The sequence below is a fragment of the Tachypleus tridentatus genome, chromosome 10 (genome assembly GCF_004210375.1).
Source record: "Tachypleus tridentatus isolate NWPU-2018 chromosome 10, ASM421037v1, whole genome shotgun sequence".
Classification (NCBI taxonomy): Eukaryota; Metazoa; Arthropoda; class Merostomata; order Xiphosura; family Limulidae; genus Tachypleus; species Tachypleus tridentatus.
Genome location: NC_134834.1, coordinates 161,790,290 through 161,813,461, shown reverse-complemented (window position 1 = coordinate 161,813,461; position 23,172 = coordinate 161,790,290). Strand labels below are relative to the sequence as shown.

The 23,172-nt window shown below is 33.7% G+C and overlaps 2 protein-coding genes across 2 annotated transcripts in view; both read left to right on the top strand.

Moving 5' to 3' along the window:
- LOC143228557 (protein dachsous-like) overlaps positions 1-9,303 on the top strand; it is a 156,288-nt gene extending 146,985 nt beyond the window's left edge. The window contains exons 20-23 of the mRNA XM_076459799.1: positions 416-557; positions 704-875; positions 1,350-1,557; positions 3,619-9,303. Coding sequence (XP_076315914.1) covers positions 416-557; positions 704-875; positions 1,350-1,557; positions 3,619-5,946 — 2,850 coding nt within the window. The 3' untranslated portion in view covers positions 5,947-9,303. The remainder of the gene's footprint in view (positions 1-415; positions 558-703; positions 876-1,349; positions 1,558-3,618) is intronic.
- Positions 9,304-17,027: 7,724 nt separating this feature from the next.
- Positions 17,028-21,100, top strand: LOC143228257 (protein zerknuellt 1-like). The gene is made up of 2 exons (XM_076459546.1): positions 17,028-17,323; positions 20,355-21,100. Exons 1-2 carry the CDS (start codon positions 17,143-17,145, stop codon positions 20,648-20,650), a joined length of 477 nt encoding a protein of 158 aa, XP_076315661.1. The 5' UTR covers positions 17,028-17,142; the 3' UTR covers positions 20,651-21,100.
- Positions 21,101-23,172: the final 2,072 nt, after the last annotated feature.

The following is a 23,172-nucleotide window of genomic DNA, read 5'->3' as shown; positions in this document are numbered from 1 at the left end:
CAAGAATTTTAAGATAAAGTTTATAAGGACTGAGAAAAGGTTAATCAGTTTACTCTTAAGAATTTTTGTTATGTAATTCTAACAAAGAAAACAGCATTTAAAGTTTAAAGATATTATAGAAGTAATAGAAATTACATAGATTAAAGAAATAAAAAACTTAAAGAAGAAGTAGAAGTTACACAATTTTCAAATACTATAGCATGTAAAGAAACTACAAAAATTAAACATTTTAAGAAATACTATGATTTATGTATTATTCGATTTAAAAGGCATATTAGTTCCATCTGATATAAACTTTGGTTAATTCTATTGAATGGATTTCTCTACTACAAAACTATGATGAAAGAAATTAACAGTAATAAATATGGAAAGTTTTTGAAAGTTAACATGGAAGTTATTTTGTCTCTACTTATAGGTCCATCTACCTGAACTTGTAAGCCCTGGATATGAAGTGCTTAAAATTAATGCTACTGATGAAGACACTGGAACAAATGCTGTTATTAGTTATAGTCTTGTGTCCATTTCAGTTGAGGGATTTTATATAAATGAAAAAACTGGTAAGGAATGTCTATCAATAATATGTAAATATATATCACAAGAAGTGGCAATGTTTAAGGGTATAATTTGTTATCTATAAAGTGTTGAAGTGTAGTCAAAGTTTATAAATTTATGTTCTTGCTTTAAATTATTGTGTTTATTACAGGTATGATACATACCAATAAATCACTAGCATTTGACCCTAAGCAACCAGTACTCCATCTGGTGGTGACAGCTAAAGATAAGGGTAATCCTTCCCTTCTTAGTGCTGCTGCTGTGCAGGTTCATCTAAAGGATATAAATGATAATGCACCAAAGTTTTCAAAATTAGTCTACAGGTATGTAGAAAGCAAAAACATATTTTCATAAAACAGTGTGTAAAAATTAATGATGAGAGATAAATTATGGTATCACTAAAGTAATTCTACTGTATATCATTATTCATCAATAAGAAATCAGGAAATTAACCAACATAATTAAATATATGTGTATGTGTGTGTGTGTGTGTGTAGTTTGTCACTTTTACTAATATCTAGTGATTAAAAATCAAGTCCAGAGAGAATGACATAAAAAATGTGTAGAAGTTGAATTAAAATTATATAAAATTATCTTCGAGAAACTTGTGAATGTTTCAAATGTTAAATTAGATTGTATTGAACTCAGTTTACTTTGATCTTCAACTTTAACTCTGAAATCATTTAATAATTTGGAATTTTGAGTAACAATTTAAATCAGTCTCATCTTTAAGTACACATTTTAATTGAAATTAGTTTTAATAAACTCTTATTTCTGTGTCAACTTCAATATTTCAGTACTCATGTGTCAGAAGAATCAGAGCCAGGTACAACAGTAACTAAAGTGTCAGCAACTGACTTGGATAAATCTCGAGCTAACAGCAATATTTTCTACAGCATAGTTAGTGGGAATGTGGGACAGAAATTTTCCATTGATGGCAGCAATGGAGAGATTATTTTAGTTAAAGTAGTTGACCGTGAAGAAACTCCAAATTATTCTCTCAAGGTACTATTTTACTCAAGTATCTGTTAATATTTGCATATTTTTAATACAAGTAAAAATAACAAAATAGTTTTTATATTCTATTTGAAAAAACTGTAACTAAGTAGTAATATCAGTTTGGTATTTTAACATCCACAGTCAAGTTACATTAAATCAGAATTTGTGATACTTGTATGAAATTATTATCTCTTGATTAAAAAGTGAGCAAATTATAGAAATCAAAACTAAATAGTAATTAATTAGTCAATACAGTCAATTCTATATAACAAGCTGATAAGAAGTACTTAACATCTTAAATTATTAAATAAAAAATCTGTTATAATTATGATTCATTAAAGCATTATTTAGGTACTGTAACAATGTTTTTGGTGATTATAATATCTCACAAAGTTCAGCCAACTTAGAAGATTCAAGTTAGACTTAATTCCATATTATAAGCTAACAATGAAAAATAATCCTAAAAGAATTAATAATAGTAATATTCAAATTATCTTAAACATCATAACAAAAATATGTTAATGAAGTTAATTTTAAAGAAAAGTTAAGTAAGTATATCATATTTTAAAATGCACAAAACTGATTGTTTGCTCCAATGATCTACACAGTTTACCATTCAGGTACTCGTAGTACTCCACATGCAACAAGATATATTGGTTGAAGATACAAAAAATGTTAAAAATCATAAACAACAGAACAATAGCTGCATGTACCATGAAGTATGTTGTGTTCTGATACTGATTCTGTAGGAGACTATAACATCAGTATGAGCATATTTCTTTGCAATTCTCCCAAACATGAGTGAATAACTGATCAAAAACAGGTTCTCACCCCTGAGTGTGTGTTTTTACTTGTTTTAACATTAAAGATAAATATTGGTTGAGTGGTTCAACTTACATTAAACCATTTGTAGAGGATAGAGGATTTTTTTTCAAAAGTTGATTTATTATAGTGTTTTTATTATGACATGATTATTATATCAAGATCATGACTGTGTGTTTTATCTTATCATTTTTTTAACCTTCTTATGAGCCCTGTAAAGTATGAAAAATATTTTGCAGATAATCAGGCAAAGACAGATATGCATTGATTTAACTTTTATTTGTAGATGTGATCTTGGATGTTTTATCACTGCATTACTGGAAATGTCCTTTTTACACACTTTTTTAAGTACATAACACTTATAAAAACACAACTGAATTTCTGGATCATTAATTCTGTGTTACTCTGCTGATTAACCATTACAATATTTTCCCAGTTTTTTATCACTCATAGGCTGTCAAAAATAGTTCAAGCTGTACTTAATTCATGTAAAATTGATGAAAAAAAAAAAAACATATTGTAATAATAATAAAAAAAATAGCCTGTCTGTATGTGTGTGATTGCCATAGTTCCAAGAGGAAAACTTAGACACCTGAAACTTTGAGTGTATATTAAGGGTATTTTGAGGGAGGGCACCTATGTATTGTTTTTTAACTTTGATTGATAAAAACTTTAGCAATTTTTTTTCATCCTATAGCTCTTAAACCCATTAGTTCTGTTTCCTGAAGATCTATGGAAAACGTTTGTTGTTGTTTTTTTCTAATTCTCTTGTACTGAATGAATGAAGGTCTTTTGCTAAATGATCTTTTCGTTTTTCAACACAGACATAGGAAGAAAAATACAAACTTGAGAATTAACAAAAAGTTGAAATGAAATAAGTTTGTAAAATGGCAACAAACAAATCAATTAAAGAAATGACACATTGAGTTACCTGTAAAAGTAATTAAAATAATGGAGATGCTTAATTGGTATATTGATGCCTCTGTGAATCATGAAGGGACCTTAGAATCCTACAGCAGAGCATGGATATTTTATGCTAGTTATATATATTCAAAAAATATATGTTTTTATTGCAGCACTACATGACTGAAAACGTAAACTAATTTCATAAAATTTTACAGAATATTTTAATATGGAATTTATTACATATGTATTTAAAGTTTTACTTATAACAAATTAGTGCATATATATATATGTTGCTGTGTATTAGTTACTACAGTTCAGTATTTCTAATTGTTTCTTAAGGTGATGGCTATGGACAGAGGTAGCCCTGTCATGAATTCTACTGCAGAAGTGTTGATCTACATTGATGACATCAACGACCATGCACCATCATTCAACCAAAGCCATTATGAAGCTTCTGTTTCAGAAATGGCTCCCATTGGCACATCTGTAATTCAGGTTATGGCCTTAGACAAAGATGAGGCTGCACAGGCCAAAATAGTTTATGATATTACATCAGGAAATAGTAACACAAAGTTTCGTATTGACTCTCAGACTGGGATGATCACATTAATAGACAATCTAGACTATGACCTAGTGCCAGAGTACAAGTTTATTGTACGTGCAACTGACAATGATTCAGAACACCTTATGTCAGCCCTAGCCAGTGTTACCATAAATGTAGCTGATGAGAATGACCATGAACCTTATTTTCCTCTTCAAATGTACACTGAATTTGTGGAAGAGAACACACCAGCTGGTACCTCAGTATTTGTAGCCCAGGCAACTGATGGAGATAGAGGTATTTTTGGAAAACTTAACTATTCTCTTTCAGATGGAGAAGGCAAAGAGAAATTTAATATCAACAGTGAAACAGGTGTTGTAACAACAGGCAGTGTATTTGATTATGAATCAAAGAATAGATATTACTTCACCATCATGGCTGTGGATAAAGGTGGAAAATATGCTAGTGTACAAGTCCAGGTGAACATACAGAGTAAAGATGAGTATCCTCCAGAGTTTACTTACAACACTTATCACTTTACTGTTCCTGGAGATGCACCTGTTGGCTATGTGGCTGGCAAGGTGAATTCTGTTGATAGGGATGAAGGTGCCGATGGACACATAATGTACAAATTTCGTGATTCCTCTAAACATTTCAAAATCAACAGCACCTCTGGTGTGATAACAGTAAGGGAACTTTTCAGATATAATCAGTTGGAACACCACAGAGACTCATTTAACCAAGATATTTCCCTTGTAGTTGTGGCAAGCAGTGGCCGACCCAAATCTCTCACTGCTCTTGCAGCAGTTGAATTAACAATTGACTTTTCTTTGAATGCATCTCATACAGCAACTACAGAAGAAAAGCTAGAAGGTGGTCTTCCTGCCTGGGGATTAGGTTTAGTTATAGGTTTAGCCATTATCGCAGTTGTTCTTATGACAATGATTTTTTTTCTTCGTATGCGTCACAAACGTGGTGGTAAGCCTTCAGTTGCTCAAGGATTTGATAATTCTTTTGATACTATTGATATAAGAGCTCCTCCATCAAGCTCATCAGGAATTTCTCAGTTTCCTCCACACTACAATGACATTGCCCACTTTGACCCACCCACTCGGGGTCAACATGTAACTGGAGCCACTTCAGAAGTGTCAGACCAGTCCCATTCTGCATCTAGTGGTCGAGGTTCAGTTGAAGAAGGAGAAGATGTTGAAGATGAAGAGATAAGAATGATTAATGAAGGCCCATTGATGCAGCAACAAAAGATGCAGAGACTTGGTGTTCCAGATTCTGGCATACATGATGATGATAATCTTTCAGATACTTCTGTCCAAAATACACAGGAATATCTTGCACGGCTGGGCATCAACACTTCACATCCTGATGCTCGTAGTAGTAAAGACTTCAGCAAATTATCTAGTACAAACAGTGTAGAAAGCATGCATATGTTTGATGAAGAGGGTGGAGGAGAAGGGGATGGCATGGATATTAGTAACTTAATTTACACTAAGTTGAACAATGTCAATACTGAGGATGAGGATGCAATAATGGATGGCAGCAGACCCTTTGGGTTTGGAGATGCACCTGAACCTTCTATGACAGGATCTTTAAGCTCAATTGTCCACAGTGAGGAAGAACTTACTGGTAGTTATAACTGGGACTACCTGTTAGAATGGGGACCACAGTATCAACCTCTTGCCCATGTGTTTGCAGAGATAGCCAGGTTAAAGGATGACAGTGTACCCCCTCCATATGCACCTAAAAAAACTTTAAATCCTCAAGTGAAGACAATACCCCCACCTTTGATAACCAATGTGGCACCTTGTTATGTCAGCCCTGTTGCTCTTAGTTCTGGATACACTAGTCAGGCTACAACATTGCCATCCTTGCCACGATCTCCCATTACACATGAAAGTACATTTGCTTCTTCTGCTATGTCTCCCAGTTTTTCACCTTCTCTTTCTCCATTGGCCACACGAACTCCATCAATTTCTCCTTTAGTTACTCCTGGTAATGCTTCATCAGCTCAGGTGCTTGGTCTTGTTGACCAGAATCATCCACGGTCACACTGTATCTCAAACCATATTGTTACAGGTTCATCAGGATCTGAGACAGAACTTCAAATCTGAATTTTTCAGGTTACTATTTTTGGATGATTTTTAATTATTTATTTTTGTAAACTTTTAATGAGTTTAGTGAGTCAGTGAAAAGTTCTGTGAAGGTTGTACATATGTACATGGACAAAATCTAGCAAACAATTTATTGCAATAAGGGGCCAAAATTCCAAAGATATTCTGATACAGTTCTGTATGCCCAGTCGCTACTCCAGTGATGTAATGGGTGTGCTGTTGTTCAGTAAATATTGGCCATTGTTTATAACTGATCATCATATGAGGGAAAATATTTCATATCTTGTTTTGAAAAGATTTTTTGCTTGGTGCCAAGGCTCAGCTAGTGAAAAGTTGAATTTTTTGTTCAAAAGCTATTACCTTATACAATTGCATTATTAAATCAAACTTTTACACTTTTTGCTAGGTTATGTTTAAATTATAACCTGTTTGTTGAATGTGAAAATGAACTGAGAAGTTGGAAACTCGTGCATAGATAAAGTAGAGGAACTATGATATGAATGGTGTTTTAAATACAAAACTTTACAATCTGTTTGTGCCATATAAGATCATAAATTTACACAGTTTTATTACTTCAAAAATAACATAGCACAGGATATTTGAATAAATTCTGTAAATATGGCTTGTTGGTATTTAATAATTTTTATATCAATATTATGTGAGTGCCCAAGGTAAATTGTCATTAATGTTGTGGCTTAAAACATACTTTGATAGTTATCTCAGTTCTTAGATACCAGTATATCAGGTTAAACATTTATATGAGAAAAAAAACATGTTTTGTCTTTTATATAGTTTTTTTTTCCATATCTGAAGTAATTGAATTATTTTAATAACATAAGTAGGTTTTTTTATCTTGATTTTATTTCCCATACTTAAAGAAATTATGTAGGATCAAAAACGTCATTAAATCATAATTCACCAAACCAGATGATCCAGTTCAGTTTCAAAAGTCAAAACCTTTCTTTATTGAAAAATAATAAAAAGCAGAGAAAGTAAAAAAATTAAACAATAAAGGTGACTGAAAAATATTATTGAAATAAGTTAAGCAACAAACTATGTTATTAATTATTTACTTTGGTGCAGTGGGCTTAAGCACTCCTTCAGAAAACACTTGGGTTATTAGACTTTTTGAATTTTGCTTTCATATTTGTTAAATACTCAGCAATATATTTGAAACATTGAGTCTTCATTTCTTCACTTATCTGGAGTCCTGGCACAATCATTACCCGTTTTGAATTGTATATTTTATGATTTGTCTTCAAATTTATGCATCATAAAGCATGTTTCAAATAACTGAAAAATAGTTGAAAACAAATAATTTACGTGTCTTTGACGCTAGTAAAGTCATAATGGCTTTTAAGTTTGTTTAGCATAATCAAACACCTTGTTCCGATTTTTTTTTACTATGGTTTATTCAGAAGTAATTTTTTTTTTGATGAAGCCTTATTATAACTAAAAACAGTTTTATATCGTTAAAGCAATTCAATTTTAACATGAGCTCGTTATAACTTATAATACTGATTTTTACTGTACAGTAAAACATATATATATATATATATATATACTATTTAGCTAATTATACATTTTTGCACTAGATAACACGACTATACTGAGGCCAGGGGAAGGCCCGGCATGGCCTAGCGCGTAAGGCGTGCGACTCGTAATCCGAGGGTTGCGGGTTCGTGCCCGCGTCGCGCTAAACATGCTCGCCCTCCCAGCCGTGGGGGTGTATAATGTGACGGTCAATCCCACTATTCGTTGGTAAAAGAGTAGCCCAAGAGTTGGCGGTGGGTGGTGATGACTAGCTGCCTTCCCTCTAGTCTTACACTGCTAAATTAGGGACGGCTAGCACAGATAGCCCTCGAGTAATTTTGTGCGAAATTCCCAAACAAACAAACAAAAAAGAGGCCAGGGGCGTAGATTTTTTACAGCCGATGGGGGGGAATGATTTTTGCAACCACTTATGTGGACTATTCAATTTGCAAATTGGTAATCTGGTAATCTTTGATTACCAATTTGCAAATTGGTAATCTTTGATTACGTGAACCTGAAAGCTGTAAACATGCAGTCACAGAGTAATCTTGTTGCCACGATACTTGTATGTATACTTAGGTCTACTGACTGATACTAACGAACTATCGCTAAGATCGAAAAGCTTAGAAGCACGCCTGTCTGAGGCATTATATATTTTTCCTTCTATTTCTGTGTTTAAAACTTTGTTAGTATTACAGGATACAGAATTTAACGTTTAGTTTGAAAACATCGTATTTCTATATACAGTATATAGCAGGACATAAAGAATAAAATTTAGTAAGTGTGGTACGACATCGTTTTGTTCCATGTACCTTTAAGAAATTCCCCAACAATACGATCATTAATTTTGTCCTAATTGCCACTTGATTTCCATCGAAAATTGCTTATTAAAAGCAGACGAAATTAAGTCTATAGCTTCGGGGGACTGTTGTTTGTCGTTGATGTATAAGAGATCTTTATCGTTCATTATAATTTATTTCTTTTTTTTTTTAATGAGAAGAGCTCGTACTTCTGAGACAGGATAAGCGCACGTGTTATGTACTTTCATCTTAGGCCATGACCCGAGAATTGTTTTGTCTACAAAGGTTAAATATAGGATATGTGCTGATTATTATTTAAACATAGTTTAACTTGAATCTTAAAATAAATGAATGAAAAGACGCAGTGTAATGTGATCAGAAAAGTGGCTTGGACGTTTTAACAACTGAAATCATGGTTTTCAATGCCTATTTTTCCGTACGTTTAAGAACAATCACCCGGGGATGTATATTTAACCTAACAGTTTTGACAAGTGCCTATACATTGCCTCATGCAAAATATATTCCTTAAAACGGCGATTGTGATTTGTGTATTTTTCTCATTGCAACAAGTTTATAATTAATATTTTTAAAATTACAAACGTGAACTATAACAAAATAATGCAATATATATTAAAATGAGTTAATATTTAGGAAAAATTTTGAGATATTTGAAATAAACTTGTTTTCTTGTATCATAGACCTGCTGCTAGAAAACAGTGTAGTGTATATATATATATATATATATATATATATATATTTGTTTTTATTATTTTAATACTCAGTTACTTTTAACATGATGTCGTCGTTTTTGTTGTTGTTCTTTACACATCACGTTATTCGCCAGGTTATGTATTGTAAGTAATGCGTAAATTCACCGTTCTATCAAGTTTACTGCGCTTAACCTCAGTTGTACAACCTTTTTTTAGAGACTGTGCCCTTTTGTATTGGTTTCATACCTTTAGTTGTACAAACGTAAAAGTTCGGTTGTTTTCACTATTTGTATAAAATATTTTGTTTGTATATAATAAAAAGCATATGAAAATTTTCTGCCTTTTTTACACTAATTATACACGTTTCCTTCATTACGTAAAATTACCTAAATAAGTTTTGCAGAAATCATTGATATTTCGATTTTATTACATTTTTTAGACGTCATAAAAATCTTATTTTCAACCAGAATTGCTATTTTCAATTTTCAGTTTGAAAATCTGTTTCAGTGTACTGTTAAGGTTCAAACAATAAAACTCATCATATCTTCATCACTTTTCTGTACAAATACAATTTATTAAGATGGTTTTGGTTTTGATATTGTATAAATCGAACAAAATATAGGCTTTGAAATTTCAATTAAAACCGCTTTCTGTGTATACTCTAAGCCTCTTGAAATTTTGAAACTGATTAGAATGTAGTTTCATTATAAAGCCGAGGTTAACCTTTTAGTTGCAGAGTGGAATATTGGCTAAAAATTTGTCCAAAACACAAGCTTCTTCCAAATGTTAATATTCATTCTATTTTTACATTTAACTGTAATCACAGTTTCGCTCTACTGTATTAATTTGGTTGGGCTTTAAGTTTACCTATATAGATATCAGTATAATCACAATTGTCAACAAAGTGTCCAAGCTTAGTACAGATAATATGAACTCTCTGTCTTTAATATCATAACCTTGACAGGTAATGTATCGATGATAGTGTTGCCAGATATGTTTAGAAAAGTAGGCTTAATGTAGTTTCAGAAAAATAAAAATATTTCAGCATGTGAAAAACATTTCTACAATCTCATACGTTTATCAAAGGATAGCTAGTATAATTACTACAGATACAACGTCTGTAGCAGTTACGAAATAATTCGCCCCACAAAGGTAGAGCGATAAGAATAACACTCGAAACTGGGTTTTGATATCCATGGAGTGAACAGGAATACGATAAAATGTTTTCTGGATTTGAATAATGTTGCATGAATAGCTTATCCAGAATAAAAAATACGCAAACGCTGTCTTGTTCAACTTCACAAACATAAATGTAGGAGGTAAATTAAAATGGGGGCAAAGTTACTCGACTTAATGAAGCGGTCGCTTTAGGTCGTTGGAAACTCTTGGGCTCTGGATTAAATGTTATGCATTGTGCTGCTTTTCTTTAAAGTAATTTTCTAATTGTGTTACATTTTGACTAGGATAGGTTGAAAAGTAGGCCCCCCCTCGCTTCATACGCCACTGAAAAAGGTTGCTTTACACCAGTATCTACAAAAAAACAAAAAGTAAACTATTATTACTGAATAAAGTAGGAAAAAGTGTTCGTCATATCGTAAACTTGTTCTGAAATAAGATGTATGTAATAATTTGCTGTCATTTTATCTTTCGGTAAGACTATAGGCCCTAAACCATTTCAATATAAAAAAACTGTTCATACTTTCGCAGAACCTCTACCAAGTTTATACAATAGCAAAAGACGTTCAGGATTGTTTTTTGATTTTCGCCGCACATAAAAATACCTGTTTTATGAGGATAGTATAAACATCTATCGCGTGATTTTACATTTACATTCCGAGTAATCAATTATCTTAATTAATTTTTAAAGTTATTATAGACCTTTAAAAAAAGAGAGTTGATTTTTCTGCACTACATGGTCTAAAAATCCCATAATTTCTTGATTGTACTACTGGTCTTATATCTGCATCTCTAATAAATTCACGTATTATTGCCAACTGGATATTTTTATCAATAGGTGTACACTTACTTTGCTCTTGCCTGATTTCCATATCCCAATCTACTACGGTATCTAAGAATTTGTCGTTCGCCAAGAAATCCAAAATTTCATGTGAAACGTCTAAATAAAATAATTTGACAAGTCATTCCACATCTTCTACAAGTTTGGCAAAGGTCTCATCTTCGGCTTACAAACGACTTTCTGAAGTGACGCTCCAAACCTATTTGATTAGGTGTCAACTAATGCCTGGTAATTGTTACAGTTCTAAATTGGAAGGTTATTCAATGTTGTTAAAGCTGATCTTTTTTAATGTAAAGCAAGATATACCTTGCTGTTTACTACTCTAATTATTCGTCATGAAAACTATATCAAATTGTGCTCTAAATGTCTTCCATCGTACCTTTCCATCACAATGTTTTGGTCTCTTCATTGGATGATGATATTGAACTATCCTTTTAAATTACTTAATTTGACGAACTAGTGATGTAGCAAGAATAGTCCAGGAAGGCTTTACAATTATAGTTGTTACACCAACAGTAGTAGCAGATGTAGGCCATAGGTGTTCTATTTCTTATACGAAAGTTTGAAGGTGGAATTCTTGAGTAGCTGCAGATAGTGATGTAGTTTGTTTGACACTTGCATTGATTCATTTAATTTCTAGATATTTTATTTCTATATACTTATTTAGACTTCTGTTATAACCTTTCTCTACTTTTTATAACCTGTAATACTACCTTTTCATTTCGTTGGTATCCTTTCCTATGATGTTTTGTTTGTTTTTCCTTGCTTCACTAATGCCCCCTCGCTCACTTCCAATGCCTTTTTCGTTCTTTCCTTCGCTCAATTTATTTTTTCATTATCTTTGTCTCAATGATATACCTTATTCTTGTCATCCCTCCTTTCAATTTGTGTCTTATTCTTCTTGACATAGTGTCGGCTATCTCTTCATTCCCATTAGACGTATTGTCATCTTTATTTATGTTCAGTCTGGGATCTATTTTATGTTAATCAACGTAGTTTTACTTCTGACACCAAAATTATAATGTTTTCTTTTGATGGGCACGTTCTTTAGGAACGTTCGGTAAAATTAGCATAATTTTAACTCTAGTGAACTTAATGTTAACGAAAGTATTTCATTTACTCGACTACAATTTTTAAAACCAGTACAAATTTAACATAACTAACGATTGACGTAACTACTTCACAAATAACTCTAAAAAGTCTATTTCCTACTATCTTCTTTGAATATACGGTGCTTCCTCTATTCCTATTACTTCCTTGAAAACGCAAACTCGAAATTCCCAGTGCAGAATTAATTAATTGCCTGACATAACAGCCAATCAACAATTTCAACAACCTATTAGTCTTTTAATTTAATAGTTTCAAATGTTTTTGGTCTTTCAGAAATATTTCAGATGTTAAGCCATGTTCATCACATAACATCAACACTCCTTGTGGCGGTAAAATAATACAAACTTTTAAGTTAAAACAAGAGGAAATCCTCAATAGCCGCAGCAGTTGAAATTCTTTTTGGTATGATTAAATAAATTAAACTATGAAACCTTGGGTGAGTCAAATATATTAATAGAAAAGGTTTGACCTCCTGAATCCAAAACTGCAATTTGATCTCAATTCGGTCAAGAGAAGATGGAACTATGAGCTAAAACTTTGTATTGATAAACTAAAAAAAAATTGAAAATGTCCGGCATAGCCAGGTGGATAAGGGACCCAACTCGTAATCTGAGGGTCGCGGGTTCGAATCCCCGTCACACCAAATATGCTCGCTCTTTTAGCGGTAGGAGCGTTACAAAGTAACGATTAATCCCACTATTCGTTGGTAATAAGAGTACCCCAAGAATTGGCGGTGGGTAGTCTTACACTGCTAAAGTAGTGACGTCTAGCGTAGATAGTCCCGGGTAGCTTTGCGTGAAATTAAAAAAACAAACAAACAAGCTTTGCGCGAAATTCAAACAAAACATTGAAAACCATTCATTAACTGCGGCATAACACTTTTTTATTTCAAATACAAATATATAGACAAAAATACTTCTTTTTGTTTAGGATAAATAATTCATTCTCCCTTTTGTTATATCTCAAACTACTAATATTGACAGTTATTTATATTATGCCGTGTAATCGACATAATATAAGAACGGTAGAACGTCTTTATTCAGTGAATTGAGATTATCACCCTCTTGATTTTTTACAACATTTTCACTGTTGTAGTGCACCTATGCAAGTATTGAGCAATGACAACAGTGAAAATGTAAAATATCAAGAGGGTGATAATCACAATTCACTTTGAATAACAACGTGTTTCTCAGCGTCTTACGTTTCAGGTTTCAGCGTGATGTCATTAGAACTAGTGTAGTATCTAATCATGGTTACGAATAGCACGCATTAACTGTTTTCTAAACTATGAACAACAAATAAAAAATTACACATTTGTTTTAGAGTTCCATTTAATTTCTCTTAAATGCTGTGATATTCACAGATTAGTAATCAAGTTGAATTCTTTAACAAATGATAAGTTGTCTTTCACATGTGCAGTTTTCGTTATTCGTCGTTACACAAGTAAATGTTTACCTTATTTGATTAAAAAGTCAGTATGTAGAAGGCTTAGAAGGCTATCTTTTAGAGAGACAGTGGCATCAAGGAAAATTTTGCAATTTTGTACAAGACCTTGGTAAAGTCTCGTTGATTTGTTTGTGTTTGAGCAAAGCCATATAGGATATTCCACTGTGTCCACCCCGAGGAATCAAACCCTGGATGTTAACTTCGTAAATCCTACCAGAAGACAAAATCTCATTAGACTGGAGTACTTTGCTCAGTTTTTTTTTTCCAAGAAGAGATACTGATTTAAAAAAATATTTTTTCTCTAGAACGATCGCTGATTTAAAATAACTTAATCTGTTATTAGAGGCTAGTTTTCTTTAAAGTATATATGAATTATAAGAGAAATTACAGGTGACTTTATTCATGCAAAAGGATGAACTGTGATACAGTGGATAATATACCAAACAATGAATTCATAAACGTCAGAAAAAATCATGTTCTTCACGTTCGATTCGTTGGTGCGTTATAATAGTAACGGTCAAATCCTACTATTTGGTTAAAGTAGCCCAAAAATTGGCGGTAGATGATGTTGACTAGCTGCCTTGTCTCTGGTCTACCATTTCAAACTTAGAGACAGCTAACGCAGAGTAGATTCACATGAAATTCTACCAAATAATTTAAGAAATAATTAATTAACCAAATGTAATATTTGACAAACCAGAGGTTGATATTAAATACTTTAAGATTTTGGGCGTATAGCGTTCTACCAGGTTATCCTTTAAGATAACAGAAGTATCAAAAAAACTTACCAATAGCAAGAAAGTTTTGGGGTAGGACTCACAATATACAAATATATATATATGAAAAATGATTCGAAGTGATTCAGCACCGGCCATGCAGATAAATAACATGTTATTAATCTAATCCATTAACACAGATATCCCATTTGCGCTTAACAACAACCAAACAAGTTAACGTTTACACGGTCGTGGTACTACTGTAAGAACCGACTTTCAGAATTACCATAAAAAAGTTACCACACAAAGCAGGTTTCTGACTGCTCGGGACAGAGGTATTAGTCTGAGAATAATGTCCTTATATTCCTGTAAACATATTTCTTTATATTTTTTTAATTGACCACGGTTGCATCTTTATGTGGGTGCTTATGTAATTATTGTCCATTTTTATTCAGGTGGAATGAAGTGTCCACTGTATATCGTTGAAGGACCATAAGAGTTATAATTGGAAAGTCAAGCCTCCTCCCCTCCATCTCCAATATCGGTGTTATTAATCACTTCAAATATCCTCATAAATTTCAATAATTTACAATTTCTACAACTTGAATTAAATTGTAAACAGTTAAAGGCTATAAAGTAAACTTAATAGTTAGAGCTAAAAAGATTAAATTGAACCATTAAAAGCCGCGCAAGATGTTTATTAAATAACTTATTTTCATATTAATTTATCTTGTATTTTTAGCGCTAGTTTATATTAATATCTACCCTTCCCTGGGGTACTGTATCAAAATAAGCCATTATTTCCATTCTAAATGACCCTCCCATTGGCACAGCGGTATGTCTATGGACTCACACCACTATAAAACGGGTTTCGATACCCGTAGTGGACAGGACGCAGATATTACATTATGTGGCTTTGTGATTAATTACAAATATACACATCATTCTAAAGGTAAAGGAGCTTCGAGCCTTTCTATATACCCTCTACTTTGATAGGTACACTTTAATAATTTCCAATTTTGGCAATACATACATGCTCACTTTAGAGATTAAAGTGCACCGAAAGTCACAGATTCACTTGCCCTCAACTCCTCACCGACGACTGATTGAGTCAACGTTTCCAAACGTTTGTCCTCTACATTGCTATTTAAAATAAATAACGTTTATTGTGCGCCACCTTACTTTTTAAGTAAGTGAAAAATCTGAATTATGATACGAGATGTAATACACAGATACACATTAATTAAAATATTATGTATTGTAGTGATTACATATTTTTTCATTATTAAAAATATATTAAAACAATTTTTTTTACCCCACATCACTAGCCCCCATTCCTCCAAGATATAACTAGCGATCTATGGAGAAAAACCCCACACTTTGAAATATGTTAAGTGATCACATATGATATGATGTGCAAGGTGAGTAAAGAGACCACCTGAGATATACAATATCAACATGTGTGTGTGCATACTATGTATTCATTAGAGTAAAGAGACCACCTGATATATACAATATCAACATGTGTGTGTGTATATACTATGTATTCATTAGAGTAAAGAGACCACCTGATATATACAATATCAACATGTGTGTGTATTCATTTATGAGCAAACTTTTAAATCTCTTGTTGTCTTTTTTCCTTGTTGACATTTGGCTGGGAAGGATCCAGTCATCCCAGCTGTAACCATTGTCATGTTGCAGATGCGAAAGTTCAACATCCTAAGCCCGCGTAATGACACTAAGCTAGCTCTGCACGTTTTTCTATGGGTATATTGTAAAATTAAAGTTCAGTTCTGTTATCCAGTTAAAAACAGTCGCATAGGAGTTCGGTTCTGCTGACTGATTGGTCAGCAGTTCTACTTTAGGAAGACTAATTCTGAATTATAGGGCCTCTGACCTCACGTTTAGCTCAAAAAGTGCATTCCATATGATAACTTTCACTATAATCTTTCTAAATAATTTTATACGCAGCTAGATGTTACTTTATAAGAATTAAAAAAAAGGAAGATAAATTCTCTAATTTTATAAAGTAGTTGATGATACTGGTTTGTGTTTAAAGATAAGCATGATGTATACTTCAGGGATTTTCTTGGAAATAAGGATGTTGAAATAGTTAAAAACATGATGTACAAGAGTACAGAAAAAGTATTTAATGACGTATGCGCCTCGGCACTGTAACCGTTCTAGAGAGAGTTAGGGAGTTCAACAATAGCTGATGTAAATTCTTCGATAATATTGAGCTTGACGACCTTTGTTGGGCTCTTCGAAGGCGGTTCGACTATTTTGATTGGTTCTAGTAAGGGAGATCGTGAGCGTGAAGTGGATATATCTAACCAATCCATGTACGTTTTTTTTTTTTATTTACCTTTGGGTTAAGTTCACGTAATCACATTTTAAAAGGTACTTAAGTTATAGGGTGGAGAGTGCTAAAACAGCTTCCTTCAACCAAACAAGGCGTAAATATTGTAAGTTTTTTACCGTTAAGGGTGTAAAGCAACTAACTATAACGAATATATAATGTAAAGCCAATTATCGCCTAGGAAGTTTCATTTGAAAATCATAACATGTCTCGGTCGTTTCTCGTCGAATCTTTACTGACACGTCCTGTTTCCAGGACACCGTCTAATTCCGCTAAACGTTCATTGGACACTTCAACGTCCAACAATATAGATGTTATTTTAAAGCCTTCAAAAAACTCGTTCGAAATAAGTAGCGACAGAGACGTTGGTAGCAACAGAAAAGAAATTAAAAATGTTTCCTGTTTTTCGAGATCTTTTGATTTCTCTGTTGCTCTGGAAAAGAACTCGATTTACCAATCTTCCATCTGTAATTGTACCAAGTTGGATTCATCGTCGTTTGACATGAAAGGCTGTGATAATATTGCAACAAGATGCATCACCAACAACATCCACTCTTTCAATCATACACATTCTAACTTCTTCAGTGTTTTACCTTTCTGTCGAGGAAACTTTTCATCAGACAAGCAGCTGACAAATCATCCAAGTGGTTCACAGATTTATCGAATTAAATCACAGTATGAAGGTCAGTAGTCGATTTGATAAAATATAGTAAGTTTGCTCTACAGCCTCGATGGACTAAATAATTCATATAGGTTATGTTATTTACTTTTTTAAATATTTCCTCATTAGTATATTCTATAGTTCATATATTCTTAAAGTGTCCGTCTTGACCCCATGGAGGTTTTCAAGACGCTCCAAATGGGTTGGGAAGGTTTGTTTGTTTCGATTTTCACACAAAGCTACACGAGGACTATCTGCATTAGCTGACCCTAATTTAGCAATGTAAGACTAGAGGGAAGGCAGCTAGTCATTACCACCCACTGCCAACTCTTGGGCTACTCTTTTACCAACGAATAGTGGGATTGATTGAACATTATAACGTCCCCACGGCTGAAAGGGCGAACATGTTTGATGTGACGGGGATTCGAACCCGTGACCCTCAGCCTACGAGTCGAACGCCTTAACCCACCTGGCCATGCCGAGCAGGGTCGGGAAGGAGTTTAAAAGAAGCAATAAATCTCTTTCAATGTTGTTATTGTTGTTGATTTGTAAATTCTAAGTTATTCAAAGAAAGTTGCTTCATCTTCTCAACGTTTTCGCTGTCTTGTTGTGCTTAGGGGAAAGCATTTCCGTTTTTTAGTTCGTTTGAAATGTTTGCGCAAACTACACAAAAGCTGATGAAAACATTGGAATGAGCGGCCACTGCTTATTGTAGAAATAACAAGTGTAGAGGAAAACGTTTCGAAAGTCATCGGTCTTACGTCTTCAACGCCCATTCCAATGTACTTATTATAAATACCCAACCTAAACACTCTATCAAAGAACACACAAGAGCCGTCGCGCATAGTCACCCCTACGTTGAACAGTAAGACTAGATGAAAAGCAGCTATTCAACTCTATTCACAGCCAATTTTTAGGCTACTCTTGTTTGATCAAGTAATGGAATCTGATTGTTACTCTTACAGCATACCTACTACTCCATAGTACGGAGCTCGTTTTTACCACTGAAAATACCCAGATTAATAGCCTGAGCACGTTAGTAACTTCGTCACATCCAACACTTCTCGTTAGTTTGCCGGACTGCGAATCCAAAGATTCATATTTCGAGTTCCGTTATTGCAAAAATGCACTTCGCACTTTGGATGAGTTATGAGAGTAACGGTCAAATCCCACCATACGGTCAGACAAAAATAATGTAAGAGTTGTAGGTGGCGCTGTTGACTAGTTAGCTGCCTTTTCTCTAGTCTATAAATTCAAACTTCAAGGTTTTTCGCAGGTAGCCCGTGTATAGCTTTGCGAAAGTTCGAAAACAAACATCTTGTCAGAGTATATCACAATATATCATTTTTCATTAAGTTGAGTTCATACACTACTAACTATAAATGCCTCTAAGACGTGTAAATAAGTGGTAAGTAACAATTACGCTATATTTCTTAGAAATTGGTACTTTTTCACATAATCTGAATTAACGAAAAGTTAATATATGATTGTTGTATCTAGTAGTATATTAATAAAACTTTAGTGCGGTAAATGCAATAATAAATTAAGAATTAACATTGAATAAAAATGTGGTTTCATCGACTGTTTTTTTTTTTTTGTCGGAGCAAAGCTACATTGGACTATCCTCTGCGTCCATCGCATGGAATTGAATCATGGATTTTAGCGTTGTAAATCCGTATAGCTACCATTGCCCTATCGGGGGAATTCATCAACTGATATTTAAGGTTTCGAAATGTAATAACTCGTGAAGATATCGTCCTAAATGCTATTGATTATCGAATCGTAATCAAAACGGTAGCAGAAATTATGTGGCGGTATTGATTGTAAAAAGCCCGGCATGGCCAGGTGGGTTAAGGCATTCGACTCGTAATGTGAGGGTCGCGGGTTCGAATTCCCATCGCACCAAATATGCTCGCCCTTTCAGCCGTGGGGGCATTATAATGTTTCGGTCAATCCCACTATTCGTTGGTAAAAGAGTAGCCCAAGAGTTGGCAGTGGGTGGTAATGACTAGCTGCCTTCCCTCTAGTCTTACACAGCTAAATTAGGGACGGCTAGCACAGATAGCCCAAGAGTAGCTTTGCGCGAAATTTAAAAAAAATTGATAAGATTAACCTTCTATTGCACGCTTTGTGAAAATATGTTGGAAAATGTTTTATTTGAATATGTTACTTATATATGTTCATATTGCACAAAAATTGCGTTTTTTTTGTAATATATATATATATATATATTAGTAAATTATAGATGGATACATTACATTGTGTAATTGATAAGCCAACAAAATATGAATACATGTGAATGTATTTTCAATTCCAATGCGTTTATTTTGCAAGAAATAAAAATTATATTTTCAAAATAATTATAAATTGGATTATAATTTCATGTTCCGAAGTTTTCAAGTGTTAGCACTTTCACAGAAAATGATATAGTACTTTCAGTCGAACGGGTTTCTATTAGTGTAGCCATACATGAAACGCGCACTTGACTCAAACCGATAAAACCTTCACACTTTCTGAACAGTTGATTAGTATTGCTACAAATATCATAGTTGTATACAGTTTAATTAATAATGTGATACTGCCATGTTGTTGCAAAGTCCAGTCTGCTCTCTGAAAATATAGGAGGTTGAGTGGATTGATTAAAATAATCAATTTTTTTTTTAAAGATAGTTTTGTAAAATCACCTGATTTGTATTTTGAGAAGAATGTACTAGAAATTATAAGGAGCTGATCTACTGAACGTAAACAAATACTTTCCTAACTATTATTTGTTTATGGGAATATTAAATTTTGAGACTGTATTAAATTGACTCTTAAAGAAAAGTACATAGTTACATACATTTCCACCTGCTTTAATTTGTAATTGCGAGTGTTAGTTTGCAAATCTTTAAATAATCCAACTAGTAATAACTGTTTCTCTAGATTTCAGCCTGGAATAACACATTGCAAAGTTAAATATTTGTATCAAATTTTGTTTTTCATAGCTGCAAAATTACTAACATGTAAACGAAGTTTCTTATAATTTTTAGTTTTCTGTCTTCTGTCTTTATTAGATCAACTCTTAACATTGCCATCTAGCGACAGAAGAAAACGAATTCGAACAGCTTTCACAAGTGCCCAGCTGTTGGAGTTAGAAAGAGAGTTCTCAACGAACATGTACTTATCTAGGATTCGACGAATTGAAATTTCGAAATACTTAAATCTATCAGAGAAGCAAGTCAAAATCTGGTTCCAGAACCGTCGAGTGAAACACAAGAAAGAAAGCGTTATTCAGTTTACAGGTCGATACGGTTTCAGTCACAACAATAAAACATTTCAGTTTCAAGTGGATCAAAATGAGAAGCGTTAGGACTTAAGGAAGGCACTACTTCGGTCGAAAAATTAATCGAGTGCAGTAATAAACAAACGCTGGCATGCCCAATGACTTATCCGCATCTGTTGGATAACAATTATTTAATCGTAGAACAAGTTATGTTTTATAGGCTTACCTTTTCAAGAACACAGAAGAATAAATTATCGTATTTTGTCACAATCAATCGCCATTTTAAATCTTTAGAAGTGAAATTAATGTAATTAAAACTACCAAGCCGGTGAATCTTGATTTATGCCTACAGTTGAGTCAGCTTTAACACAATTATATCCGTAACTAACCGTTAACAGAACTAAGGAATTATTAATCAGTATCTTTACGAACACTTCAAGTGGTTGTAAATTACCAGGTTATCTATCAGGAGTTCTGTGACAGTTCCTGTTCAATTTTCGCACATGTCTGTGTTATTAATAACTTCTAATCAAAGCAAACTAGCCACATAACACACCGCTCTTCGGTTTGGTGGTGTAGACTTTCTGTTCTCTCACTAGTCTATCACTTCAAAGTTAAGGACGTCTGATTGAGATAAACCTAGAATAGTTGCGCAAAATTAAACAAACAACGAAAAAAAAAGAAATTATTAATTTACCTTCATTTATCGCACTAACTAGAAGTATGTAATATAATATAATATAAAAATGCCCAAAAAATAGCCTATAATAATTAGAAATTGATGTTGCATCGTCAACTAATTTTTTAAATAAGAATAATTTAGATATAAGAAAGAAATTATGGGCACGACAGAATGTCAACAAACACTGTAAAATTAAAACAGTTTTATAGATGTTCATTTTATTTTATTTTTTGGCTTTAACCAATAATTATTCTGGTTGCCAAACTTCTCTAAATGAGTTTGTTTGTTTTGGAATTTCGCACAAAGCTACTCGAGGGCTATCTGTGCTAGCCGTCCCTAATTTAGCAGTGTAAGACTAGAGGGAAGGCAGCTAGTCATCACCACCCACCGCCAACTCTTGGGCTACTCTTTTACCAACGAATAGTGGGATTGACGGTAACATTATAACGCCCCCACGGCTGAAAGGGCGGGCATGTTTGGCGCGACCGGGATGCGAACCCGCGATCCTCAGATTACGAGTCGCACGCCTTAACACGCTTGGTCATGCCGGGCCGTTCTCTAAATGAAAACGTGACGAAACATTAATTACTAGGCCCGGCATGGCCAGGTGATTAAAGTGCTCGACTCGTAATCTGAGGGTCGCAGGTTCGAATCCACGTCACACCAAACATATTCGCCCTTTCATTCATGAGGGGATTATAATGTGACGATCAGTCCCACTAATCATTGGTAAAAAAAGTACCCCAGAGTTGGCGGTGAGTAGTTATGACTAGCTGCCCTCCCTCTGGTCTTACAATGCTAAATGAGGGACGGCTAGCTCAGATGGTCCTCGAGTAGCTTTGCACGAAATTTAAAAACAAACAAACATTAATTAAGAAATTGGTAGTTTTAAAAGCTCTGACTTGATGATACTTATATTTTATTCGGGGAAAAAGTGTTATAAATGAGGCCTACTGAACAAAGCTTCAAACTTCATGTAATACAACGAATAGGAGCGAGGCCAACACTAAAATATAGGTAGTAGCAAGAGAAGACCATTACGTGAAATACAAGAAAGAGGGCCTCTTTCAGTAATAAATTTTCAGTTGGTTAATTAATTAACTATACATTTACAAGCTTTCCAACCATATATGTGTGTGTGTTATTTTTTATAGCAAAGCCACATCGGAGTGTCTGTTGTATCCACCGATGGAAATCGAACCCCTGATTTTAGCGTTGTAAATTCGAAGACTTACCGCTTTTCGAGCGAGAGACCTTCCCACCACCTACTGATGTATTACAAGCCAAAACTTTTGTTGTAGTAGTTTACGGTCATGTATTTGAATATCTAATAAAAATCTATACCTGAACAAGTATAAAGTTTCGTTCATTTTTTCTTGTTTGACAATTATAACTAGACAAAATTTCTTCAATTTCAAATTCGTCAGGTTTCTGTAAATTAAAAATTCAATGTTACTTTCTATTAGTACTTCAAAAGTCCGCCAGTGGCTCAGCGGTATGTCTGCGAACTTACAACGCTGTAACTCGGGTTTCGATACCCGCGGTGGGCAGAGTAAAGGTAGCCCATTGTGTAGCTTTGTGCCTAATTCAAAACACCAACATTTAGTGAGTCTTTAATTATACCTTATTCATCTTATATTAACTTAATTTATAGCTTTGTATGTATGCATGTCCAACTATCTCTTCCCACAGTTTTGGAACTGGTAAAACTAAACTTAGCAGGCGCTCTTGGGTGGTGAGGGATGAAGTGTTCTTTCCTATATCACGTAACCTTGTATCATGAAGGTCTAAAACACTTCAGAACGCCATCCAGACATGGGTTTTATTCTCAGTTTTACAGTGTAGTGTTAACTCTCCAATCTCTGTTATTACATTGTTTAGCTAAGTCTAAACCTAAAACAATAACGAAAAAACAGCTTTTCCAGTA

Excerpts from the sequence above, each read along its gene's own strand:
- LOC143228257 (XM_076459546.1), top strand. The coding sequence starts at position 17,143 with ATGAAAGGCTGTGATAATATTGCAACAAGATGCATCACCAACAACATC. Across the intron at positions 17,324-20,354 it reads AATTAAATCACAGTATGAAG|ATCAACTCTTAACATTGCCA; the intron begins GTCAGTAGTCGA and ends TGTCTTTATTAG.